The sequence below is a fragment of the Actinia tenebrosa genome, unplaced genomic scaffold, assembly GCF_029948245.1.
Source record: "Actinia tenebrosa isolate PJP-AT-01 unplaced genomic scaffold, QUT_ActTen_1.0 PGA_scaffold4__44_contigs__length_22323623, whole genome shotgun sequence".
NCBI lineage: Eukaryota > Metazoa > Cnidaria > Anthozoa > Actiniaria > Actiniidae > Actinia > Actinia tenebrosa.
Genome location: NW_028292581.1, coordinates 12,799,655 through 12,827,371, shown reverse-complemented (window position 1 = coordinate 12,827,371; position 27,717 = coordinate 12,799,655). Strand labels below are relative to the sequence as shown.

The 27,717-nt window shown below is 38.5% G+C and overlaps 2 protein-coding genes and 1 long non-coding RNA gene across 5 annotated transcripts; 2 read left to right on the top strand and 1 right to left on the bottom strand.

Annotated features, from left to right (window-relative positions):
• The first annotated feature begins 505 nt into the window (after positions 1-505).
• LOC116292052 (solute carrier family 23 member 1) lies at positions 506-15,808 on the top strand. Its single transcript, XM_031699292.2, has 13 exons — positions 506-607; positions 4,892-4,950; positions 5,253-5,396; positions 5,812-5,969; positions 6,718-6,815; positions 7,405-7,472; positions 8,125-8,281; positions 8,715-8,739; positions 11,159-11,279; positions 12,419-12,575; positions 12,807-13,060; positions 13,900-14,173; positions 14,872-15,808. Exons 1-13 carry the CDS (start codon positions 601-603, stop codon positions 15,222-15,224), a joined length of 1,875 nt encoding a protein of 624 aa, XP_031555152.2. The 5' UTR covers positions 506-600; the 3' UTR covers positions 15,225-15,808.
• Positions 15,809-16,212: 404 nt separating this feature from the next.
• LOC116292051 (solute carrier family 23 member 1) lies at positions 16,213-27,426 on the top strand. 3 transcript variants are annotated; one of them, XM_031699291.2, is made up of 12 exons: positions 16,214-16,503; positions 17,432-17,499; positions 18,620-18,745; positions 19,574-19,731; positions 20,336-20,418; positions 20,917-20,984; positions 21,852-22,008; positions 22,674-22,698; positions 23,256-23,376; positions 24,054-24,210; positions 24,540-25,067; positions 25,999-27,426. In XM_031699291.2, the coding sequence occupies exons 3-12, from the start codon at positions 18,677-18,679 to the stop codon at positions 26,430-26,432; spliced, it is 1,800 nt and encodes a 599-aa protein (XP_031555151.1). In that variant the 5' UTR covers positions 16,214-16,503; positions 17,432-17,499; positions 18,620-18,676; the 3' UTR covers positions 26,433-27,426. The 3 variants fall into 3 exon arrangements, with proteins under 3 accessions (XP_031555150.1, XP_031555151.1, XP_088892694.1); XM_031699290.2 differs by lacking the exon at positions 17,432-17,499 and having other exon boundaries at positions 16,213-16,503; XM_089036568.1 differs by lacking the exons at positions 16,214-16,503; positions 17,432-17,499 and adding an exon at positions 18,268-18,410.
• Positions 23,835-25,342, bottom strand: LOC148907116 (uncharacterized). Its single transcript, XR_016121093.1, has 2 exons — positions 25,173-25,342; positions 23,835-25,086 (listed from the first exon to the last, which is right to left on the bottom strand). It is a non-coding gene; the product is annotated as an uncharacterized LOC148907116 (long non-coding RNA).
• Positions 27,427-27,717: the final 291 nt, after the last annotated feature.

Genomic DNA, 27,717 nt, shown 5'->3' with positions numbered 1-27,717 from the left:
TAACTCTTATTCAATTTGCGCCATTATTATAATAAACAAGCTCCCATAAAGCTGTGCGTGATTATTTATATATAGTAAAACGTTTTATGAGTTGCGTATCGAAAATATACAAATAAATTTTAAAATATTTCTTCAAATATAAAATATTTAATATTATATAAAATGATATGAAAATAACAGACGACGCTTCGTAAACTGACGTTTGCCATCTTCAGAAATACAAAGAGAGAAACGAACTACATATATAGTAAAAACCACAGTTTACGAAGTGTCGTCTGTTATTTTCGTCTTCTTACATCTTAGTTTCTCTAAAGACCATTTGCTAATAAAAATAAATATAATCTTTTTTTCCGGGCGCGATAGTTAGCATAAATAAGACCATTGCTAGCTCACATAACCGAAGCGTGATTATTCCTATAGAGTGTAGTTTTTTTTTGGGTTGCGCGCTAAAAAAAAAGAAAACATAAATTAGCGTATAGCTCAAATGACCGATGCGTGCGTCATTGTTCATTTAATGTGCAATAAAAGGAGCCATCTCGATCGATCCCTTAGTTGCATTTGAGGACCCCATCGGGAAAAGGGACAAGTGCTGCGATCAAAATGCAGGGTAAGTTTGTATACATGGTTAATTTTCTATGTCTGACAAGAGAGATTTTCCCGTTTAACGGTTGCACAAGAGAAGACACATGAATATGGATACAACTCAGACAAAGACGTGGTCTACAATGGGCAAAACATTATGCCCAATGTAAAGAGGTCTATTTTGAGTTACATGTTGACCGATAACTCGGAAAGAAAGCAGACATTTCAATCAATGATCACAAAGTACGTGTATCACCACATCATGGTTCTGAATACTACTTGTATTAAGTGTAAAGGGATGAATTTATATAGCGCCATTTCCAGGAGCTCACTGGCGCTTTACAAGATCATGCAGTGGAGGACTTTACGGGCTGCATATTAAGGCGCTAGTAGCAGCCGTGCAGCTTACAATCATGAGTGATTTGTTAGTATGTTAGTATTATGCTTTATCCTTTATCCTACATAATGCAAATAATATCGTATGCATGGTGAGATGTATTTATTTCGTGTACAGGGAAATCAGTGTAAAAAAGACTACTAGCAAAGAATTTGGACAGACTTTTATTAGGAATCGCAGACATCACGGACCGCAGGGTATTAGATGAGTCGAGTATTCTGTTGAGTATTTGATTACTAATAGTATGTCATGCCAAATCCATGGTGTGTGTTAGACAGTGTGTTAGGGGTTAGACTACGAGAGGTACCATCTTTCATAAAGTGACTAACGGTTTGTTTGTCGTGTTTTCTCTTGGCTATTTTCTTTGTCCCATCAGTTTTATCCCTTTACCCCCAACAACTAGACTGCGAGCGGTCCCACTTTCCGGGCCACTTTCAGAATCAGTTAAAACGAGTGTTTAGAATACCGAGTTACGATTCCTGTGGACGAGCGGAGATTGGAACGGAATGAAAATTTCCGCGCGTCCACAAGAATCCCGATATTCTAAAAAAACTCCTCTTTACTGAGTCTGGCGGGAAAGGTGGAACCTAGGTCGAACCTTGATTAGTAATCAAACACTCATCAGAACTACTCAGACGCATCTAATACCCTGCAGTCCGTGACGTCTGCGACTCCTAATAAAAGTCATAAATAATTTTTGTCCAGATTCTCCTTGCTAGTAGCCTTTTTTTACGCTGATTTCCCTGTACACGAAATAAATACATCTCACCATGCATTCGATATTATTTGCATTATGTAGAATAAAGCTCGCAACTCGGCTCTTCGGATGCGGTACGTAGTTGGATTAGAGTCCAGTTCTGATAAGAAATTATATATGAAAAAAAAAATTTACAATCATCACTCCTCATACGGAGATCTTCCGTGAGGTTCACAGTAAGTTGCTCCACACGCACTACCACTACATTCTATATTTACGACATACTGATTTCAATAACGTTAGTCAAAAACCAAAAACCCAGAAAGTTGAGTAAAGTAAAGTAAAGCCTTTGATACAAACTGCAGCTTGAGGATGCTCAGAAGAGGTGGAATTTGTAACGGGTAAAAGATCTCGAGTCCATCAATAGTTATCAAGCGGTTGAAACATGTAAAATGTATCTACCCATAATCCTTGCCGGTCTCAGCTTTATAGATTTTCAGGTGAATCAATTTGTTTGGAATAAGTACATACATCACTCAACTCACATGTCATTTTTTACGAAGGGTGGAAAATCCCTCAACTCACTAAACTCACATATGAACCGAGGCTCGAACCCGGACCAGAGCGGTGAAAGGCGAAAGGTAGACTACTGCGCCATACCTGCCACTCAAATGCTCACACTCCATCCAGTAATTTTCTCTCGTTGTTTTTGTAATTTTCGTTCATAAAAACACACGTCTTAAATTTCTCATGCCTAAATTATCTTTAACCGGAAGCTTAAGAAATTCAAAGTCAAGGGAGAGTGAAGTGAACTACCTAAATAAAGCATCTATATAGCTATTTACCTATCTACCACGCGGTCCACATACTCATATCTACCACTAAGTACGCCTGCCGCCCTTCATTCCGGAAAAGTCTTATCAGTCGCCTAGTTTTATGAATTTACCCTCTAATGTATCTTCTCGATCGTGTATCGTTAATTTACATTCCAGTGAAAGGGAGTGAAAGGATTTATGAATTCATTAGAAACTAAAACTCTTTAACTTCGATGTTGAGCATAAATTATTTAACATAATCTCCTTATGAAAACTCAGCGGCAAGTCCACTTTTGGCGCTGTCGTTAAGTATTTCAAAGCACGAGAGTTTTACGAATGCTTATGTTAGCGGGAGTTCTAATTGCCATTATAAGCAGGCAAGCCTCCCATCATACTTTTTTTGTAACATTTCTTTTTCTTTTCTCTTTTTTTTTTTTTTTTTTTTTTTTTTTTTTTTTCCTCGTACCTTTGAAATACTTTAATAACTACTTAGCTCAATAAAATAGATAATAATATAATGTTTAAGCAGAAAATCAGAGACAGAAAGTCAAGAACAGGAAAACAAGCCCATGTGGTGTCTTTGTCCGGTAGACTATTTACCAACGTGCTAAGCTAGTCGTCTCATTGCGCGCTTCCAATTACTTTGGTGAATGACCACCAGCATTGAAACCTCCGGTGAAAACTCATACTGAGTTAAGAAAAAATTTTCTTGTGAAGATAAAAAGGTGGAGGTCTTACACGTGTGTTTTCTTGTCTCAAATGAAATTGATTCTATAACTCGGTCCAGTTCTCTCTCTGTCGATTTTTTTTTTCGGATTTGAGGAGCGACCATTCACTCGCAGACTCGCTCGTTCGCGATATGACATGAAAACTCGTGAATAGAAACGATATCAAGCTCTTTACATGTGATAACCTCTATTTATAATTCACGGGTTAATTAAATGGCTTCACTCCAATTAAAGAATCATTTAGTGTTTTGGATAATGAGATTTGAAATAAAGACTTTTATCAGCTGAATTCCAGAAATACCATATTTATATAAATTGTAACGAATATATAGTGATAGTTTACAGGTCGAAGATAGGTCACTTTTTGGCTCGCCTGCTAGTAATGCTTTAGTTAATTTGAGAGCAAAAATTATGCGGGAAAATTAGGACTAGTGCCAGATAAGAGCAAATAAAAGCAAGCAAATGTCAATAGTTTGTTAAAGTGCTACTCTGACGAAAATCGCTCAAACTTGGACTCAGCTGAAACTTCCTAAGAATACTCTTTAAAGGTCCAATAATCACTGTATGAAGTGTTTTCTCGATATTCAGGACGAAAGTATGATATTTTTACGATTATTTTTTGGAATCTGTGACGTCATACACTCAACATCAAACATCGTTCCCTACATTTCTTTGTAGTTTATGATCAAAATATCAGTGGAAAGGGAGAAAGAAATACCCAAACACCCTCAAATATAAATTATAGTCACAAGTAATGTGAAATAAGCACATTAGCCACCCTTTTGGGCTTCATAGGAATAAAATAAATTAAGGATTTATATACGAAGAAATATATGTAGCAATGTTTGATGTTGAGTGTATGACGTCACAGACTCCAAAAAATAATCGTAAAAATATCATACTTTCGTCCTGAATATCGAGAAAACACTTCATACAGTGATTATTGGACCTTTAAAGAGTATTACTAGGAAGTTTCAGCTGAATCCAAGTTTGAGCGATTTTCGTCAGAGTAGCACTTTAACATTGCAGAAGCACTCCAATAGAATAATGGAGGATAGCTGTTCTTTGCCTTTTAACCCTCAAGGCATGAATTAACTGAATGACAGAACTTCAGGTGATATTTATTCATTGACTTCATTTTTCTTAATCTTTCATATTCTTACGTACCTCGAATTCAGTGATGGCCGCCATTGATTTGGAAAACTTTCAAAGCATCACTTGTACCTATAAACACCAAATTGTACTCGAGATCGAGCGATTTCCTATACAAATTGCCCGAATAATTTAGGCTAAATTGCTTGGTGTCATCAATCCTGAAATTTATTTATCATCTCATATCTACTTCTCTAGACCTTAACTTGCCTTGACATTAATATATTTCATCATATGATGATGATTTGATGACTTATATAGCGCCCTTTCTACGTAAATATAATCAAAGGCGCTTTGACATTGAGTTGTGAGATAAGCCAATCACCGGACTAATATAGTTATAATCCTAATGTATTTTTCCCGCGCAGTGCAAAGGGCCATGGCTGGAGTTTTGGAGGTCCAGTAGAGCCATCATTCCTAAGAAGTAGGGAAGAGATGGAACCGTCTAGAGGGAGTTGAAATGATTTGAAAATTAATAATAAAATTGATAAAAAGCTTAATCAATAACTGTTTGTTTTAGTACTTTCGCCTGTCGCAAGCGACGCGCAGAATCCATCGACATCCGTTTCGTTGACAAAGGTATTTTAGTACAGATCTTTATATAGCTTTTGTGATTTTCTTTTTACAATTCTGTCGTTCATTCATTTATAATTATTTTTATTGGCATCCTTCCTTCCTTCCTTTCTTCCTTTCTTCTTTCCTTCCTTCCTTCCCTCCTTCCTTTCTTTCCTTCTAATTTCTTCCTTCCTTCCTTCCTTCCTTCCTTCCTTCCTTCCTTCCTTCCTTTCTTTCCTTCTTTCTTCCTTTCTTTCTTTCCTCCTTCCTTCTTTCGTATCCCTGTATAATAAATAAGCGTTCCTAACATTGCCTCTGTTGTTAAGGTAAGCGTTTTGAAAGATGACGGGCAAACCAGAAAACAGCTTAGCGAAAAAGAAAAGGCGAAAATGAGAAGAAAGGAACTTGGGCTAGCTTATGCAGTGGATGAAAATCCTCCTTGGTACGTGTGCATAACCTTAGGATTCCAGGTTAGTATGAGCCTTACCCTTTATCGGACAATGTCAGTCAATCAAGGTTTAATGGTCAGTCAATCAAGATCAATTCAATCTGTTACCTTGATATTACAAATTTTAAGTACAGTCAACCCACGCCTTGCGAACACCCCAATATTACAGATAGCTTTCCGATTGCGGACAGAAAATCTCCGGGCAAAAAATTCCGTAGACTGATTCCATAAGTCGTAGTTTTCGCTCCTTTGCGGGTTGTGCCCAGAATCGACAGAAGAGCGAAAACACCGACTTATGGAATCAGTCTAAATATTCCGCTGATAAAGAAATGACCGTAAATAAATTTATTTTGTTTATTTTATTCTATTTTAAAGAAACTTTAAAATTTTAGTTTTTATCTTGTGCTCGTGTGACTGTTAGCATGTATTGTTTTTAGCACTACATGACGATGGTCGGTGGCACTCTCTCTCAGCCCTTCATCATCAGTGGTGCCATGTGTTTCGCCAATAATCCTCTTGTCATTGCTGAGGTATTAAGTACCCTGTTCTTCGTGTCTGGCATTGCTACCCTTCTGCAAGCTACTTTTGGAGTGAGGTAAGTTTAAAATATGGTACTTGCAGCTAACCAGTAGTTTACTCTGAAGCTTTGTCGTAAGCCAAGGAGTATAAACGGAGGTTACGTTGCTGAGCTTACTGTCAGTGAAGCACGAATAGACCTGATATGGCGGCCATCTTAAATTATGGGATGTCGGCCCAGTTGTTCAAAGCCTGATTAGTGCTAATCCTAATTTAACTCTTAATGAGACCTATAGAGTTAATCCTGGATTAGCGCTAATCGAGCTTTGAACAACCCGGCCCGGCAGGGGAGCAAAAGTAGAAATATTTATATAGCAAGGACTTGCGAAGTTACTTTTTCAAATGATTTTACGCTTTGGTGTTTTAAATATCTCTCCAACTAACAGCAAATTCAATTGGTTTTTAGATGTGTTTCACATTGGATAACGTAAAGTTATATAACAAGACACCCTGACAGATGTGCTATCTATACATTTTTAATATCTGTACTCGATAAGCCAATTGTCAGCTAACACTCACTTAATAATTTTACATACGCTGACTATAATATTAACCAAAATAAAAATATATCAGTTTTAGTTTATTTTTTCAGTTAACTAGTAATTTTTAGGCCAATTGCCAGTTGCTTTTAAAAGTCGTCAATAATCGATTCAAAGAAAGAATTCACTGATCCCCGAGACCGACATTTTTTCAAAAATTTGAGATGAGACTCAAGAGACGTACAATGTTGAGTACTGAGAACCAATGTTTGTTATGTTGCGTATCAGGCTGCCAATCATCCAGGGAGGAACATTCTCGTTTTTCGCGCCAATGTTTGCAATCTTGTCTCTTCCGAAATGGAAATGTCCTGTCGCAACATCAGAAGGTATGTATAAATGTATATCGACTTTAACTTTTGCCGGCTCTACTGAAAAAGGGCGAGCTAGTTTTCCTCATAAGATATCATCATATTTATGTTACTTATAAATTGTGCGACAACATAAAACGTAAAAAACATACTAAAAAATGTAAAAATATAATATATATATTTGAACGCGACGTTTCGACGTGTCTTACAGTTTCATTATCAAGCAAAGAATGAATAACTATGAGTAACTATCTATAGAAAAGCAGATCATAAAGAAATGCTAAGCTACGATAGAAGAAAGAAAGAAAACGCCCTAGAGAGAACAACTAAGTGAAGAGTTTAGCACCAATGGAATCGTTCTGAGTATCAAGGCTAGGCCTTATGTCCCAAATGAATAGCATTCATGAAGAAGACAGTCGAATTTAGAAAAGCATTTTTTTAAGTATAGGAAAATTCTCATCCAAAGTATCCAAGCTAATGCCTTCATGCTTCTCAATAATATGTTTACCAATAGCCGAATGTTCCCTAATGCGACATAATCAGCCTCGCACTCATCACATTTTCACTTATTAAAAAAAACTATACTAAGTTCAAATGAAATTTTAAGGTACAAACTCAACTTTGAACGGAACGACAATTGACAGTGAAGAGATATGGCAGCTACGAATGCGAGAGGTACGTAAGACAAATCTGTTGAACTGTTTGATTGACTGTTTATTTTATCGAACCCTGAAACAACCTCTGGGCTGATCTAAGTCAGGGCACGGCTAACTAACAGATTGAACCCTGAAACAACCTCTGGGCTGATCTAAGTCAGGGCACAGTAAACTCATAGATCAAACCCTGAAACAACCTCTGGGCTGATCTAAGTCAGGGCACCGTTAAGTCACAGATCAGACCCTGAAACGACCTCTGGGCTGATCTAAGTCAGGGCACCGTTAAGTCACAGATCAGACCCTGAAACAACCTCTGGGCTGATCTAAGTCAGGGCACGGCTAACTTACAGAAGGAACCCTGAAACAACCTCTGGGCTGATCTAAGTCAGGGCACGGCTAACTTATAGATCGAAGCCCTGAAACGACCTCTGGGCTGATCTAAATCAGGGCACGGCTAACTCACAGATGGAATTGGAATTTAGCTTGTTAGGTTTTGCGGAGGGAGGAAAAAACGAGAATCAAACTCGGAGATCCAGGGGAAAAGATCTCAAATGAAGTGAGAGACCTAAAAAAGTCTGCTCACACATGATCCCGAGACCCCAGAGGCGAGTGCACCACCGCGCCACACCACCCTTGATTCCCCGAAATATTCACTGGGGATTTTATCACAGATCCAAGGTGCCATCATGGCGTCCTCGGTGTTCCAAATAGTCATCGGATTCTCGGGTGTGATTGGCTTTATGATGAGGTACATTGGACCAATCACAGTGGCTCCCACTGTCACGCTCATTGGTATTGCTTTGTTCCACATTGCTGCAGAACATGCAGGTATTTTCTGATTGTAATAAACCTAATCCATTGTTTTCCCATTTTAGACCACGTGTCGTTCCCTAGAGTATAATTTCTTTGTTTAACGATTGCGCGCATGAGAAGACGCATGTCAATGGATACAACTCAAGAGAATTACACATGGTCTAAAATGAACCAAAGATGAAAGTTCTGTAGACCCCTTGCATGTGACGTCAAAGCAGTTCAATTTGGAGAACAAAACGAAAGAATTTCAATCTCATGAGAATGAGAAACCTATTGTTATGTCCTCCAAATTGAGATGCATTCCTACGTGCTACAAAGGGTTTATATTGCTGGGTTTAACTTGACGACAGTTCTTTTCTCGTGTAGTAAATGCCAATAACCAAGTCACCATCAATGAATAATAAAAATATGGTTAGCAAATATTTTATTTTATACTTTTTCATTTCAGGAAATCACTGGGGGATTTCAATGATGTAAGTAATTTGAAAGCTTCTAATATAGCGTATAGTTTGGGTAACATAGGATCGAGCATAGGCTAAACAATATCACTCTCTCGATTCCTCTTTTGCATGTTACGTCATAGCGGCCATCTTGATGGTATAACTGTTCCAAGGTCGAGGAAAATGTAGGACTGTTTTAGGAGACTCATATCCAAGATGGCGTGTATTTCGTCCCCTAAAAAAGTCCCACAATGCACTGTATTGCCAACTCGACCCAGTACATTCCTCAACCTCAGAATGGCTAATTGAACTAAGCATCTCAATCTTATAAACTTCCTTTGTTTATACCACCAAAATGGCCGCCATTTGGTAATGGTAATGTTTGCAAACAATAGAGGCTTTGCACTATCACGTGCAAAATGTTCTGTTGTTGTGCCTCAAGTCATGACCGCCACTTTATTGTTTGTTCCTCCTGTCATGGCTGCGATCACGTGATACTTGCAAAGCCTCTATAGATCTCTTTATCTTGGGCGTAATGTTTGCAGACCACGTGTTGTTCTCTCGAGAATAAGATTCTTTGTTTGATTCGTATCCATATCTATCTATAATATCAAAATAATTGCAGGTTCTGTACTTTTGTAGACTATGTAAAAAACAGTTTTGCGTTATGTATGCCACACTACTTGTGAATTTGATCTTGCGCCATGACTCAACAACATTAAATATCCCAAGTGTTCTCAGTCAGAATCACCGATTAATTTTTTTATCTCTTCACCATCTTGTGCTATTATATTACTTACTGGGGTGAATGTTTATTTTCGTTGTCAGAATATGCAGAAATTGCGCAATAGTACCCAGAAGTCTTCACGGAATCACCCACAAGTCTTTTGCGGCATATGAAATAAATCGGAATAAATCGTTTTATCACTTAAAAGATTGCATTAGCTTTTTGTTGAAGATTTAAATCTAATAAAAAATGGATTAAAAAAAGGAAAATCTTATGTAAAAGATGGGATTCGAACCAAAAGAAATTTTAAAAAATCGACTCCACTTTGCCATACCCCCGAGACATCCGCAGAGCTGAGGCGGCGTATGGACTTCGGACCTGACGGCGATTAAATCCTTCTGCCCTTGGGTGTACGAATTACGCAAGAAAATGTTCTAACCGAAGCATCAGGGGAGAGACCAGCCGGCCCCCAGACCATATCGGCTAATCCCTTGCATCTCTGCCACGCACGGAATCGGTTGAAAATATATTGTTAAAAAGTCTAGTCTATTCGGTGCATTGTTTTCACGGCTATTGTTATGCTGATTCACCTGGAACCGTGGTCCAGTGGATAAATCGTTGTCGTTCAAGATACTGAGTCAAGCTCGTTTGAGGAGGGTTAGCACTTGGATGGGTGACCTAAACATTATACCTACTCACGTTTTTGCTCCTTTTTTGAGTTTTTCTTTTTTGATTTTTAAAATAATAAAACTATAATAGTGAAGCTTTTCTATTTTTGAGTAGCCTATTCCTATCTACACAAATCCGTCAAATTGAAATCAGACAGACAGACAGCCAGTCAAGAATTTCAAAACACTAAATGGCCGGCAGTTCCATTTATTTTTAAAAATCTCAAGTAAAGATCTGGCAAGTAAAATAACTTAGAACACAGCGAAGTCAATCTACCACGGGGAATTGAAAGTAGCCAACTTTATTAATTAAGAATTTGTTCACTCACGGGAAGATTTGAAGCCTTATTTTTCTTTATGTATAGAATACTGCGTTGAGAAGAATTTTAAATTTTGAGCAGACAAATAAAAGAAATATATTTTTTCACGGCATCTCCAACTTTCTTGGTCGGTTTATACACACGAGTAATTCCTAACCTTGCCCTGAGCCTTGAATTTCAGCAACTAACGAAAAAAGAAAATGCGTAGACATTAATTTCCGACACGTGATTTGCAAGCCCCATCCCCAATCAATCACTTTGATAAATCAGACATTGATTGGCACTTGAATATAAATCAGACTTTTCAAAGGGATCTCTGTATCATATGTCCGCAAAGGACTCTTGGGTAGTGCCGTGAAGACCCCTGGGTACTATTGCAATTTTGGCATTTTCTGACGCTGGAAAATATGGAGACACTCAACGCATTTTTAGACTGGGCATTCCACAGGCAACCCAATAAGAAATGGTACTCAAAGAAATGACACGTGGTCTGAAATAGGAAAATATCGCATCCTGGGCCCGGTTGTACTTTATGTATTAATTTATTTAAGGCAATATTTATACAGTATTTATCCGACGGATAAATCTTATCCAGTGGATAAATTTATTGGAAAAAAACTGGATAAGGATTTATCCGCCAAATAGCGCTAAACAAGCTTCGTACAACCGGGCCCAGGCTAAAGGGATGTTTGAGCTTTTTTTATAAAACATTAGCGAATTTTGTATTTGGTTTTCAGGACTGTGGCGCTAATCATCCTTTTCTCGCAAATTTTGTGCAATGTTTTGGTGCCTCTGCCGTCTTACCAGAAAAACATTGGATTTTGCATCAAAAGACAGCCAATATTCAAGCTGTTCCCTGTAAGTATTACTAACTTGTTACAATATCTTTCCAAGTTGCTTTATCTCTGCCGTGATGTCAACCGCCAGAGGCTGCTGTTTCTATTCATTGCTAGGTTTCAATCAGCTGATAAAAGTCTTTGAATCTCATTATCTGCTCCAAATGGTGGTCAAACACTGACCACCATGTGCTCTCAGCCAGAAAGAATTCTATTGAAAACTTGCGTATCAGTTGATGAACATTCTGGACAAGACAGGAAATTACGTCTATTCAGTGAAATTAAGCAATAGACCACGTGTCATATATTGTCTTGAGAATAAGATTCTTTTTTTTTAATTGTATCCATATCCATGTGTCTTCTCAAATGCAACCGTTAAACAAAAAAATGACTCTCTAGGGAATGACACATGGTTTAAAATGGGAAAACATTACGCCATAGCTAAAAGATTAATTGGCAGAAAACCTGGCAGAAAACCAATTCATCTGTTTCAATAGACCTATCCTGAATTCGCTTGACTGGTCACGAAACAATGGTTTCAAGTCGAGGTTGAACTTGATGAATAAAAAAATTCAGGTTCACCTCGACTTCAAACCATCGTTTCGTGGTCAGTCAAGCGAATTCGGGATAGGTCTATTTATCTGTTAGTCTGTTTGTTTGTTTATTCATGCATGATCATAGAACGAAGACACGCATTTCTGCGATTTTCCATATTCTTCGAACTCCCCCGACATTTCAACGGCTTTTTGTGCAATTGTTTTTTTCACTTCCACCAGCCAAGAAGATAAAAGGTACCGACTGATTATTATTGATTGATGGCAGCGAGCAATTAATCAAATTTCTGTGTGCAGCTCGTATCTACCGAGTTCGCAGAATAGTTCAGTTTCGAGTTCCAAATTACCGCTGTGTTTCTTGATTACAGGCTCATTTACTCAGGCTTAGCCTCGAATCAGTGTCTAAATATTCACAAGTACCAACGGTAAAGTAAAGAATGCACAATTTCAACAATACGAACATGGAAACAAGTGAATATTCTTCACAAAATCGAGGCTAACTCTGTAAATGAGTCTGTAATCAAGAAATACAGCGGTAATTTGGAACTCGAAAAGGGTCTATTAGGCCGAAAACCGAGTGGGTAACTCAATAACTATGTGATTACAGATAATTCTTGCCATCGTGGTGTCTTGGTGTTTCTGTGCAATCATTACAGCAGCAGGAGGGTTTTCTTCAGACCCAAATCATCCAAACTACAAAGCAAGAACTGATGCCAGAACGATCGTTCTTCGAGAAGCAAAGTGGTTTAGACTCCCCTACCCTGGTATGTCTGTCTGTCTGTCTGTCTATCCGTCCATTTGTCTGTCTGACTGTCTGTCTATCTATCTTCTCCCTTCCTCTATTGGGCAATATATAGACCATTTTCGAATTTGTACAATACCGGTACTGAAACGAAGAAGGTCTACATATTCCTTCCTTCCTTCCTTCCTTCCTTCCTTCCTTCCTTCCTTTCATTCCCTACTAACAACCCATGGCATCGTCTCGTTCATAACAGGTCAGTGGGGTACCCCAACAGTTAGTGCCGCAGGGGTCTTCGGGATGTTAGCAGGTGTTTTAGCGTCAATCATTGAGTCTGTCGGTGATTACTACGCCTGTGCACGACTTTCTGGCGCGCCGCCTCCACCCAAACATGCCATCAACCGTGGTATCGGCATGGAGGGTGTCGGGTGTTTGTTGACTGGGGTCTTTGGTACCGGTACTGGAACCACGTCTTACAGCGAGAATATAGGAGCTGTTGGAATAACAAAGGTAACCCAAAACCTGGTTTATGAAAATCATCCAAGTGGTTCTTCTTTCATTTAATCCAACTGAATCGAATTCAGGGGTGCTTACCATTTAAACCAATTCATCCGGTTTGGAAATTCATTCGCTCATGGTAAGAAGAGGGCGGGAGGCATTCGGGAAGAATGGGAAAAGTAGATTACCTCAATCGAAGAACCGAGTTTTTTGGAACTTTCCGATTGGAATGACACCTACCATTTGTTTTCCAACCGAAATTTCCGGTTTTTTCCAGGTAAATGGTAAGCAACACTGGTCTTTTGAATTTTGCGGAGGGAGGATCGAAATCCAGAAACTTAACATTCTAAAATCAACAAGCCTAGTATAAAAAAAAAATATTGAATTAATGGGGTTCGATTCCTGGACTCAGTATCACATGTGGTAAAGTTTGTCTCTCCCATGATTCGAGAGTTTTTTCTTCGGGTTCTCCGGTTTTCCTCCCTCCGCAAAACATAACACGCTAAATTTCAATTTGATCTGTAAGTTAGCCATTCCCAGACTTAGATCAGCCCAGAGGTTGTTTCAGGGTTCTATCTGTGAGTTAGCCATTCCCAGACTTAGATCAGCCCAGAGGTTGTTTCAGGGTTCAATCTGTAAGTTAGCCATTCCCAGACTTAGATCAGCCCAGAGGTTGTTTCAGGGTTCAATCTGTGAGTTAGACATGCCCTGACTTAGATCAGCCCAGAGGATGTTTCAGGGTTCAATCTGTGAGTTAGCCATGCCCTAAAACTTAGATCAGCTCAGGGGTTGTTCCAGAGTTGATCTGTGAGTTAGCCGTGCCCTGACTGTTTTTTTTACGCTCCACGAAGGTCGGTAGCCTACGCGTGATCCAGTATGGGGGTCTAGTCATGTTGGTGGTTGGTGCTGTTGGTAAGATAGGCGCTCTCTTTACAACCATTCCTGATCCAATCGTTGGAGGACTCTTCTTGGCCATGTTCGGGATGATCGCTTGTGTGGGGATCTCGAACCTTCAGTACGTCGATATGAATTCATCCAGGAACATCTTCATCGTTGGACTCGCACTAATAATGGGATTAGCTCTTTCTCACTACATGAATGGACACCCTGGTGCCATCAATACAGGTCAGTAATTGAAGACGTTTTTAAAAATGATGATGCTGATGCTGATGATGCTGATGCTGCTGCTGCTGATGCTGATGCTGATGATGCTGCTGATGCTGATGCTGATGCTGATGCTGATGCTGATGCTGATGCTGATGCTGATGCTGATGCTGATGCTGATGCTGATGCTGATGCTGATGCTGATGCTGATGCTGATGCTGATGCTGATGCTGATGCTGATGCTGATGCTGATGCTGATGCTGATGCTGATGCTGATGCTGATGCTGATGCTGATGCTGATGCTGATGCTGATGCTGATGCTGATGATGCTGATGCTGATGCAGCTGATAATGATACTATATTCTTATATAGCGCATTATCACTTCTCATTGCTCCTAAAATATGGCCCTTGTGAAATGAGTTCCTTGTACGGTCCTCTACTTCCTGAAATCAATAGATCTTATCCACTGTTTTCCCACGTGTCATTCCCTAGAGTATTATTTCTTTGTTTAACGGTTGCACACGAGAAGACACATGAATATGAATACAACTCAAACAAAGAATCTTATTCTCAAGAGAACGACACGTGTTCTGAAATAGAGCAACCATCACACCCAAGTGGATCTGGTCCATTTCTTACCGGTCGGGCCATTGATTTTATCTCGTCTCCAAGGACAGTTTACATCAACAATACACTAACTATACTAAACTCTGAATAGGTGTTGACGAAATAGACCAGATCGTGACGGTCCTGTTCAAGACCAGCATGGCAGTTGGCGGGATCATCGCTTTGATTCTTGACAACCTCATCCCAGGAACCCAAGAAGAGCGCGGGCTTTTGGTGTGGTGCAAGCAAGAGGAATCCCACGATGAAAAGGAAGAAGTCGTTGTCTCTAGCATGGCGTCCATCCACGTGTACGACCTGCCCTTTGGACTTAATCGCTTGAGCAAGTACAACATCGCCAAGTTTCTACCATTCCTGCCTTATTACCCACCACCGCCAGAACAAAAAAAGAATAATTTCTCCTTAGGAGAGAGGAATGGGGCGCTGACACAGGAAGAACTACATTAATCTGCAGATAGCCAAAGCGGTCTCAATACGTTGAAATCTATTAGGCAAATACAAAAGAGATTGGGTGCAATGTTTTCATTTCAGACCATGTGTCATTCCCTAGAGTATCATTTCTTTGTTTATAATACACTCAACAAAATTACTTGATTCTGATTGGACAAGAGGAACTCGCATACCTAATCTTCCCGTAGAATGCCAGCCACAATGACCGCTTTGATCACGTGACCTCTTAGTGCAATTCTATTGTACTCGAGATCACGTAGCCTGCGTAGCTGCCCTCTGTTCAAAATACAGAGGGCGGCTATTCAGGCTAGAGATTGTGCGATTTCCTGTACTTAACGGTTGTGCACTGAGAAAATGCATGAATATGAATACAACTCAAACGAAGATTCTTATTCTCAAGGGAATGACACGTGGTCTGAAATGAGAAAACGTTACGCACAAGATGAAAGGGTCTATAGGAATATAGTATTTAGTATAGTTTTTTTTTCTCTTTTTCTTGAAGCCTTCATTTCCTTCATTTCAGTTTCATTTATATATTTAATGATAGCCAAGAAATGGAAATAAAACCTGAAATATCTATATATATGCTTTCATTATTTTTATTTTATTTTTTATTTTTTTGAATAGGTAATAGGTAACCGATCACAACACAGGAAAGAGCAAATTACTTTTCTAAAAGAAGATAACAAATATAGCCGGGTTCCCTGTGATTTTGGTCTTTGGTGACTAACTTTATATGAAGTGATGGTGATAACTAAGTTAAATGCCTAACACATCCTTTCTTTCAGTTTTCTGTTTACTTTCTCGGTACTTAAAAATCAATACATTAGCGGTATCGATGACAACATCCATTGTATCATGCCTTGCGTTAATTGAACCAATTAGATAAGTGTCAATCAAAATCCAATGACGTTCTTAACTTTCATACCTATCACGAAAACGGATTTTACATAGTATTGCAAAATTATTTCTTCCTACGCTTTTTTAATATCATAAAGCCTGCATTTTGTCATGCCAACGACATTTTGAAAGCAAACAACTGTGTCAGCCCAAGTTCACTCGTCTTGAAGTTTTAATATTTTAGTAAATGAAGTGTCAACACCTCGTTGTGTCAACAAAACAGTTAGTTAAAGTTTAACTTATATTTTATTCATATCAGCGCCTAAGTTAGGTTACAACCAGTGGGTTACAACTGGCTAACGCAGTGTTGCTACGAGAGTTGGCGTAGAGGTTTTGCGTGCTTTCGGTCATGGCAGATAATCTTAAAGCCGAAAAGGTAAGTTAAAATAATGAGTAAATCGCTGACTTTCTTAGCCGTATTTTCTGGTTTCATTCGGTTTAACGAGCTTTGAGCTTCCTTATCCTACAATCACAGTTCAAACATTTGCAAGACTTATTTAGCTCTCAAGAGTTAGAAACGCAATACATTCATCGACGATTTCATTTTGGAAGTTGTTTCCAACTTTAACATATGTACTTCTTGTACAAACAATCCCTATGTGAGCCTCCTCTATCTCATAAAAAACAACAACAAACGAAAAAATTACTGTAATTTAATTAAAAACTGAAGGTTTTTAGTCAGACAATTGCAACTGAGGGCAAAATTCTTTCGTAACTCAATCGTATTGTTACGCTACAGTAATTCTAGAAAAAAACTTCAACTTACAGATCAAAAATATTGATTAACAAGAGAATATTTTTGAAAATTTTAGGAGCATATAATTGTCGGTGGAAAAACTTAGAACTCTTTAACTAACCAAGTTCGAACTGTTAAAATTTTTAAAGATTTCAAGCAGTAGTTATTGTAAAATCTATTTTTTCTTTAATTGCTAAGTATTATTTCTCGAAGTATCAGCATATTCATTAGCTACTCTGGAAATTCGAGTATAAGTCATTTTATATTTGATGTTCATTTGCAAGGCGCTGCTTTGCTATGTAAGTTGCAGGAATTCTTAAAAATACAGTTTTCCTTGAAGAAACAAGCTTTAATTTGTGATGTAAAATGCTTTTCACCCATTAAAACTGAGATGTTTCATATTAAACTCGCTCGCCAGTCATCAATTTGACATTGACCTAACATCGTCCAGTACAGCTGCAAATCATCGCTAAGTAACTCAGTTACACTCATGAGTTCAGCCTGACATTTGAGTCAATATTGTTAAATCCCTGTAAATCTATCCTATTAATTTTCCTGTGTATGATAGTTTCTTTTAATGCAAGAAAGGATTTGAGGAGTATTTGATGAAGATGGCGTGCTATTGTTGTTTGTAATGTAAGTATCAGCTCGGGAAAAATTGTGAAATTGTTTGACAGGTCCTTAGAGAATACAAACAGTGACCAAACATCCCATGCACGCGATCTGGGTTAATAGCTCTTTTTTATTTACCCTCGGCAAAAGCTCTAACACATTCATATCAATATTTTTTCCTTGGCGTATGAGCATTCTGGGTTCACTGAATTGATCATCAGATATGACATCAGTAGCTCCGCTCTAGAGCGAAACGAAAGTTATATTTCCGGTCCGGATGCTTGGTAGAGCTGAAGGATTTTCTAAAAAGAATAGAGAAGTTGCAAGTTTGAACTTCTCAAGCACAGCATGGCACAGGGGAAGAACTCTTGCAATTGTGCGCAATAAAATTTCATCGTGTGAACGTGGTGGCTGCATCATTGCGTGAAACATTTTGTGTGTCACCCGGGTTCAAATTTGTTGCGTGCAATGTTGCACCGTGTGTTCGCAGTTTAACTCAGATAACAACCACCGGCCTCAGATCAAAGTCATGGGCATGACTAATCAGCGTTCAGCCGGCATAATTTCTCTCGAAATAACCGTCGGTTGGGACATAACTAACTCATAGATCGAGTGGAGGAGGAAAACCAGAAACACCAGAGCAAAACCCTTGAATCAAGGGTGAGACAAACAAATTCTACTTACATGTAATGCCGAGTCAAGATCGAACCCGAGACCTTAAAATATTCTCGAAGCCCCTTAAATGTTCAAGAATTGATTTTACATTGCATTTTAAAGCAATGAAGTCAAAGGTCATTTTACGAACAAAGGCGCTAGTTGTCATCAATCTATTAGCTTTCCTTTTGTCTTTCACGACAACGAATGCCTAAGCAGTAGTAATATTTACCGAGCTGTACAGAGGGAAAGAAGAAGGCAAGAAGAGAGGGAAGAGAGAGGTAGGGAACGATGGAAGGACGAAGGCAGAGGGAGAGGGAGAGGGAGAGGGAGGGATAGAGAAAATGAAGTGAGGGACGAAGATAGGCACGAAGGGATAGAGGTAGGGAACGAGGGAGAAAGGGAGAGAAAGAAGGACGGAGGAAAGGAAGGAAAAGAGACTGAGAGAGAAAGAGAGACTACTTACACAATACATAAAAATATTTTCCAGATTCGCTCCAAAGGCGAAAAAGACGATGAAAAGAAGAAGAAGAAGAAGAAAAAGCGAATGGGAGGTTTGTCATATTTGATCAACGAGAATCCACCATGGTACATTTGCATCTTGCTTGGCTTCCAGGTAATTACCTTCATGTACACCACTCTTGGCTTCTATAGCTTTTTTTCATTTCCCCCTTAGGGCACAAGACTAAAGCCATTTACTTACTTAGCCTCATTTTAATATATTTACAAATACCAACGCTAAAGTTACGAATGCCCGACTTCGACAATGCAAACACGTGGATTTTCCATCATTATTTTACACGAAAATAAGGCTAACACGAATAAATACAGAATTTTAAACTGGAACTTGTATAAGCCCATGCAGTTCACTTAAGAGGGCAAAACAACAGAATTTTACTCTCGTGAGAATTGAACTCTTTTTGTTTTGTTTGTATCCGAATTTAACTGTTTCTATAGACCCCTTGCATTGAATCCCTAGAGGAATTGCTCTGGGGGATAAAACAATAGGCCGTTTCTCCTTATGCAAAAAAATCCATTGTTTTGTCCCTCAGAACAATTCCTCTAGGGACTTAGTGCAAGGGGTCTATAGAGCGTTTTCATGTGATGTCGCAACCGACGCATTGGTGTACCTTTGACGAGAACTTTGTCATTAGTTTCTTTTGTTAGGTACACCAATATGGCTGCAATCTCTGTTGTCAGACATAACGTCACAGCCGCCATATTGGTGTACCTTTGACAAGAACTCTGTCATTAGGTTTTTCTATTAGGTACACCAATATGACTGCCATCTCTGAGTGAAAACGTTCTATTCAGGAGGATCCATTAAAGAGTGTAATACAGGGTTCCGGGTTTAGATAGAAATAGCTTCTCGCTCCTCTTATTGTGCAGCATATCCTGTATGGACTGGACCAGTTGACTTAGCTCTACATGCCTTTTTTTGCAGCATTACCTAACGATGCTTGGTGCCAATCTCGCGGTACCATTCGCCCTGAGTGAAAAAATGTGCTTCGCAAATAACCATCTGGCCATCAGCGAGGTGATGAGCACTGTGTTCTTCACGTCTGGGGTATCAACCATTCTACAAACCACCTTTGGCGTCAGGTACTGACAGTTCATGTTAGCCAATCGTAATCTAGAAAATTTGCAAAACTGAGGCTTCACTTTTCCTCTTGAAATTATTGATTTCCAGGCCTTCAAATGAAAAAATTAACGTTAAATAACTCATGAGGTTTATTTTTTTATTGCAATGGCGGGCATGTTTTTTTTCCCGCTGGTCAATTTTCGCAGACTTCATGACACCTCAGTACTTGCAGTACGTGACGTTATTTCTACGTCACTATTTCATATCCGCTGGATGTACTTTCATTTCCAATACTTTTACTTTGGGTGTAATTGCTGAGTTTCAATCAGTTGATAAAAGACTTTGAATCTCATTATCTGCTCCAAATGATGGTCAAACACTGACCACCATGTGCTGTCAACCAGAAAGAATTCTATTGAAAACTTGTGATTCAGCTGATGAACATTCCGCACAAGACAGGAAATGACGTCAAGTGAAACGCAGCAATAATTTTCTCATTTTCAGACGTGGTCTGAAATAGGAAGACCTTACGCCTGAGCCGAGGAGGTCTATTAGGAAAGTTCTATTGAGAAAGGTCTATCCTAGAGCGATCATGGATAACTGACTTTCTATTGCTGTTTGTAGGCTTCCTATTGTACAAGGATCAACGTTTACGTTTTTGGCTCCCGCAGTCGCGATTCTCCGTCAACCCAAATTTCTATGTCCAGGTAAGGAAAAATTCTTGCATGGTTGAGCCACTATTCAAACTGCCAACCTCTATTCAAAACTTGCGATTCAGCTAATGAATATTCCGCATGAAACAGGAAATGACGTCAGTTAAAATAGAGCAATTTGACGTCATTTGCATTTAAAATGTAAACTTGCGATTCAGCTGATGAATATTCCGCATTAAACAGGAAATGACGTCAGTTAAAATAGAGCAATTTGACGTCATTTGCATAAAAAATGTAAACTTGCGATTCAGCTGATGAATATTCCGCATGAAACAGGAAATGACGTCAGTTAAAATAGAGCAATTTGACGTCATTTGCACTAAAAAATTTGAAAAATTGCAATTCAGCTGATAAACACGCAATAGGAAATGATGTCAGGTGAAACAAAGCAATTTGATGTCATTTCTGATTCGTGTGAATACTTTTACTTTTACCAGCTCAATGGTAAGCTTTGAATAAAAATAGATCTAAAAGTTTGTGTTTTTTTTCCAGTTTATAATTCAACCGAAAACAGTACCATGGGGTACGACAAGGATGTTTGGAAACCACGCATGCTCGAGGTAAGGAACACCGCTTCGGCGATGCAAGGGCATTTGAGCCCAGTTGAGATTCTCTGAAAGAAAAGAAAAACATTTGCTTGCCTTTGAGCGACAGCAAGTGCAGAGCAATGATGTGGATGCGCAGGAAACGTTAATGAATTCACCACAAAAATGCAAAGTTTCATTGCTGTTAGAAAATGTATCCATGAAATTAACACAACGATAGCCGTGAAAAAAATACACCATATAGACTAGACTTTTTAACATCAAACTTTCAACCGAATTCGTGCGTGGCAGAGATGCAAGAGATTAACCGTAGGTACGGTCTTGGGGCCGGCTAATCTCTCCCCTAATGCTTTAGCTAGAACATTATCCTGCGTAATACGTACACTCAAGGGCAGATGGTCTTAATTTCCAAAATGTCTCTGGGGTATAGCACAGTGGAATCAAATGAAGTTTTAAAGAGACGAGGTTTATATAAACAAAAGTTTAATTACATGGGAATATGATGATAGACCAAATCCACTTGCACGTAATGTTTTCAGACCACGTGTCATTCCTTAGAGTGTCATTTCTTTGTTTAACTGTGGCCCATGTGGAATGGGGTACTTCCTGCTACGGTCCTCTACTTCTTGAAATTAATAGACCTAATCCACTTTATATGTCATTCCCTAGAGTATTATTTCTTTATCTAACGGTTGCGCACGAGAAGACACATGAATATAGACACAACGCAGACAAAGAATCTTATTCTAGAGATAATCAACGTTGTCTGAAATGGGAAACATTCCGCCCAACACGTGGTTTGAAATGCGTGCCGATTGCGTCCTAGTGGTCTTGGTCTATAGGTAATGACATGTGATATTCTTACTGATGTTTTCCCTTCAGATCCAGGGTGCTATCATGGTCTCTTCTCTCTTCCAAGTATTAGTCGGGTTCTCTGGTTTAATGGGATTTCTTATGCATTTCATTGGTCCAGTATCTATCGCTCCTACCATCATCCTTATCGGGTTATCTCTCTTTGAAGTTGCGGCTGGCAAAGCAGGTACGTAAATATATGCTTAAAACATGCGTCATTAGATGATTGACTTGGAAGAAATATGGTGTCTAGAAATAACTTTTATAAACCCCGCTTTCTGACTGGTTGGCGGAGGAGAATGCTTGATGAGAGTACACACTGGCAATACACGCACGCACTTTGTATCAAAATTAACGTGATGTGCTTCTCCTCCTCTCTCCTTTTTCCTTCTTGCCTATTGCAAAATCATTATCGTATTCAAAACATAGAAATTGAGACTAAAATGGTGCATGAGAAACACTTTGATTAGATGTGTATCTAGTGATCACGCAACTTGTGGAATGTTCATAAATTGTCGCACTGACAGAGAACTTGGAGGCTTTGAACACGTTTAATACCGTCTGTGTATCTCAGATGAACACATCTGAGGATAATTATGTAAGGATAAGGGTTTTCAGTATATACACAATGAAACAGTGAGTCGGTATATAACTGTGATAATTCCAAAAACGTGAAGCTAATGGACACTTTTTCAAAACTGTCTTGAATGCGGGGCTAACATGGAAATACAAGAAAGCCTCAAGTTACATTGAGAAAAATTGTGATTTCTTTTGCATTTTCATGTTAGCCCCACATGTAAGACAAGTTTGACAATTCAACAAATTGACAAGACAATTCTTTTCTTCCACTAGGTACCCACTGGGGCATATCTATGACGTAAGTATGAATAATTGTACCACAGGGAACCCACTTTAGATAATCAAATCGCTGTTATGCACTAGGATGCACTTGAGGTCAATTCAACCCCCCTCTCAAGGGGGGTTTCGAGTCTCCTCATGTCAAAAAACACGTGCGACAGATCTTTTCATAACGTCATCAAAGAAAAATGTCCGAGTTGCGGTATCTATTTCGGGCAGCATGGGTAGCGTAGTGGTGAAAGTACTCGCCTTTCACTAATGCGACCCAGGTTAGATCCTTGTACTCGTCGTATGTGAGTTGAGTTGTTTGTTGGTTCTCTCCTGTGCTTCGAGGGTTTTCCGGGTTCTCTGATTTTCCTCCCTCCGCAAAAACCAACTTCTAAATTCTAATTCGATCTACAAGGGCCAAATTGTGTAATTTTTTTTACTATTTTTATTGTGCAGTTATTGCGCGTTGCGCGCGAAAATGACCTTTATGAAAACACCAATTTCTGCCCTATCCTATTATTTTGATCCCTAAATGGTATGCTAAGATATGAAAAGGAAATGGATAATGTTTTGCTATTTCTTTTGTAGGACCATCGTATTGATCGTCATATTTTCACAATACATGCAAGGCATCAATCTTCGAATCCCAGCCTACAGCAGAGACAGAGGATGTTACGTAGCTAAATACCCTCTCTTTAGGCTCTTTCCGGTTTGTAAATCCCTACTACTACATTTTATTACAGCTATTTTTAAGAAGTTTAGTGAAGGTTTTGCTGCAGGTTGCGTGCCGTATTATATTCACATGTAAATAATGTCAGCATAGAAGACAATTTACCGGAAAAACGTGCAGACAAAATGTGGGAAAATTTCTAATCGTCGTGACCTTCGTCTGATTGGATTGACATCGTCCATAGTGCATTTCGTGCTTGGTATACAACATGCAACTAACCTTCAACAAATCTTTTTGGAAATAGCCTTGTTTAGCACCATAAACAAACTCTTTGTTGGTGTGCATACTGATAGAGTGCCGCGGCATTTAGCTGTAATGCGCAGTGATCCGATGCCATTTTATCCATTTTCTCTGCCGTTCCCGTTCTGTTACTCATTTTTGTTTTTCATCTGGCATCATTAGTTATCTATTTTGTAATTTCATAAACGACCGCTGTGTTTCTTGATCACAGACTCATTTACTCAGGGCTACTCTTCCTATCAGCGTCAGAATACTTCAACAATACAAACACTGTACCTTCTTTAGTGAATATTCTACGCACAGTCCGCGTGGCTAACCATGAGCAACAGAGAGCTCGAAACTGGCGGAGTAAATCTCATTTATTTATCCTATCATCACTACCCTTTTCACGGCATTGTCTTTTTTTGGGTTTTCAGATTATCCTGGCCATCTGTACCTCATGGCTGATTGCCCTCATTGTAACAGCTGCTGGAGGATTTCCTGACGATCCAGAACTTCCTCAGTACATGGCTCGAACAGACGCTCGTATAAAAGTACTAAGAGAAGCCGAGTGGTTCAGGGTCCCTTATCCAGGTTAGTGCAGCTATTATTCACCTTGATTTCCAAATCGATCTGTGAGTTAGCCATGCTCGGACTTAGATCAGCCCAGAGATTGTTTCAGGGTTCGATCTGCATACGATTTAGCCGTGCCCTGGCTTAGATCAGCCCAGAGGTTGTTTCAGGATTCGATCCGTAAGTTAGCCGTGCCCTGACTTTGATCAGCCCAGAGGTCGTTTCAGGGTTGGATCAGTGAGTTAGTCATGCTATCCCACAGCAAACATTTACAAATGCATAACCGTTTCATGCTAGAGCTCCTAAAATAAGGTTTTCAATGTAAAATCAAAAATGTATTGTTTTCTTAGGTCAATGGGGATTACCAACCGTCAGTGCAGCAGCCGTGTTGGGAATGCTATCAGGAGTGGTCGCTTCGATCGTCGAATCTATAGGAGATTACTACGCATGCGCGCGCATGTCAGGTGCACCCCCACCGCCCACCCATGCCATCAATCGTGGAATAGGAATGGAAGGGATCGGGTGTATCATCACTGGGGCCTGGGGAACAGGAAGTGGGACTACATCGTACAGTGAGAACATCGGCGCCATTGGGATAACAAAAGTTGGGAGTCTACGCGTGATCCAAGTTGCCGGCTGCGTTGCCATAGTGATGGGCGTTGTGGGTAAAATCGGGGCACTGTTTACGTCTATTCCAGACCCGGTAGTCGGCGGAGTGTTCATGGTCATGTTTGGTATGATCACAGCTGTTGGGATGTCTAATCTGCAGTACGTGGACATGACCGCTGCTAGGAACATGTTCATTGTTGGTGTATCGGTGGTTTTTGGTATGGCTCTGCCTTTTTATCTTAAAACACACGAAAACGCTATCCAAACCGGTGAGTAAGAAGTCAGCAACTAACGGTCAAAAAAACAAATACATTTTACTTTAATTTAGTGTTGTTTTGTGGGGTAAACATTAAATATCTCAGAAGCTTACAAACCTGTGGTCCTAGGTCATTCCAAATATAGAATTTTAATTTGGATGATTTCAAGTAGGAGAGAAAAACCGGGACATCCCCAAATTCCAACCAACTCTATATTTGAATTTAATATGATGGATCCAGGCAGTGTACCCAGTGTACTCACGACCACAGGGATGGATCCAATTCAGTGTACCTAAATCAAATCAAATCAAATATTATTATTATTATTACTATTATTATTTTTATAAATAACTTTATTGACAATAATAATTAACAAATAATTCATTATAATATGAGACGTGATAAGAATATTGCTATAATTATAAAACAAAAAAGAAAAGATTATGAATATAAAATAACAAATCTATATAATTATTACTATTATTATTATTAATTATTAATATTATTAATTATTAATATTATTAATTATTATTATTATTATTAATTATTATTATTATTAATTATCATTATTATTATTAATTATTATTATTATTATTGATATATTATCAATATTATAATGAATATTTATATCATATTATAATGAATTATTAGTTAATTATTATTGTCAATAAAGTTATTTATTTATTGATATTATTTTATCATTGTTATTATTATTATCATCATTATTAATTATTATTATTAATAACTATTACTATTGATATTATTTTATCATTGTTATTATTATTATCATCATTATTAATTATTATTATTAATAACTATTATTATTGATATTATTTTATTATTATTACTATTATTATCATCATTATCAATTATTATTATTAATTATTATTATTATTGATATTATTTTATCATTATTATGCTCTTCATTTTCCCCCCATTGCAGGTTATGAAGAAGTTGATCAAATTATTACTATACTGCTATCCACAAATATCGCAGTAGGAGGTATGTTGGCTCTCTTCCTGGACAATACTATTCCTGGTACTAAAGAAGAACGAGGGCTAATAGCGTGGAAGCATCACTTGATACCTGATGAGGACGAAGATGACGATTACGAGGTAGCCACCATCCACGTGTACGACCTGCCATTCTGCCTCAAACGTCTTGGATATAACGAAATTTCTCGGTACATACCATTCCTGCCTTACTACCACCCGGTCAGTCATGATGGGGCTTGCCACGTTGCTGCCGCTACCAATGTTGCCATGGAGACGGGAGAAAGTACGAAAAGAGATCTGGCTCTAGAAGAGGGAAAAAACAGTTACGCTGTTCAACCTAATACAATCACGGAAGACCCCGAAGATACCACAAGCTTTTGATTTGCGCGTTTGGTTTGGCAATTTGACTTGTTAGGTTTATAGGAGGGTCCTGAAGGGGGGTCCTAATCCCATTTCTTAGCCCCCATATTCACTAACTCCCACAGTTCCAGCATATGTTTTACTCAAATTTTAATCCCATTGCCATTTTCCAAAATCCCATTTTCTCAGCTCAAAAAAGGCGAATCCCAACTCTCATTTCACCCTTTCAGGACCCTCTTTTAGATATCTTCGACTTGTTCACAGTATAAGTATCGTAGATAAAGTGAATTTTTACAGAGTCTGCCAAAGAAAATGATTTACGCTATCATATCTAACTTTATGCAGTAAATTTGTTATAACTTACATGCTGTAAGATCTTGATTTATCACATTCACGAGAAAATTTATGGAATTGTTAAAGAAGTCATGCATTTCAGTGTTTATGTGTAGACATGCTGCGCAAAGACGGTTCTTCTTTAATCTTTATCGTATTTTTTGAAAATTTTCTTTTTGCCTAACGGTATTTAGTGTTTTTATTGTGATTTTGTGTGTGTGTGTGTGTGTGTGTAGATAGTGCTTAATGATTCTACATACGAAAAAGATTTCGTTTCCTTTTCAAAAATGCATAAAAGATCAAAAGGAGAACGTTTTTATTTGCTTATTGTTCTAAAGAATTACGAATAATATAATATAATTTGAAGGACTTATTTCCAAAAAGATTTTTTAAACGAAAAATGACTGATTTTATTACTTCGTTAGTCTAGCTTTTTGCAGTACATTTTATACAGACTTTCGAGGGTTTTTAGATTTGAAAAAGATAAATGACCGCTTGATATGCTATGCTTGCTGCAATTCGTTTGCGATTCTTACTTCGTACTTGTACGAATAGATAACTGGTCGATAATACGAATGATTTTATCAGAGAAACTTAATCAGCAGACGTTTTAACTAGAATTCTTTCCATTGTTATTGAATATTATTCTTAAAAAGACCAGAAAGTAAAATCATCAAACGAACATTGATTGTTTTCTTGAATGTTTATTTTTATAAGTCAGTACTGTATTAAGTTTCCTAATCGACGAACACCATCCCTTATTTTTATCTTATCTCATCTCACTACCAAATCATTTAATCTTATAACCTACCCCTTCCATTTCATTCCATCTCAGTTCATGTCTCTTTAATTCATACCACATCTCATCCCACCGCATCTCATCCCACCGCATCTCACCCCACCGCATCTCATCCCACCGCATCTCATCCCACCGCTTCTCATTCCCTTTCATTAAATCTATTCCAACTTACGG

What these genes read in the sequence shown, in the direction of transcription:
- LOC116292051 (XM_031699290.2), top strand. Translation starts at nt 16,477, where the DNA reads ATGGCAGATAATCTTAAAGCCGAAAAG. An exon ending in GGAAACCACGCATGCTCGAG is followed by an intron (nt 20,985 to 21,851) that starts GTAAGGAACACC and finishes TTTTCCCTTCAG; the next exon opens with ATCCAGGGTGCTATCATGGT. An exon ending in AGTTGCGGCTGGCAAAGCAG is followed by an intron (nt 22,009 to 22,673) that starts GTACGTAAATAT and finishes TTCTTCCACTAG; the next exon opens with GTACCCACTGGGGCATATCT.
- LOC116292052 (XM_031699292.2), top strand. An exon ending in CATCCGTTTCGTTGACAAAG is followed by an intron (nt 4,951 to 5,252) that starts GTATTTTAGTAC and finishes TCTGTTGTTAAG; the next exon opens with GTAAGCGTTTTGAAAGATGA. An exon ending in GCATAACCTTAGGATTCCAG is followed by an intron (nt 5,397 to 5,811) that starts GTTAGTATGAGC and finishes TATTGTTTTTAG; the next exon opens with CACTACATGACGATGGTCGG.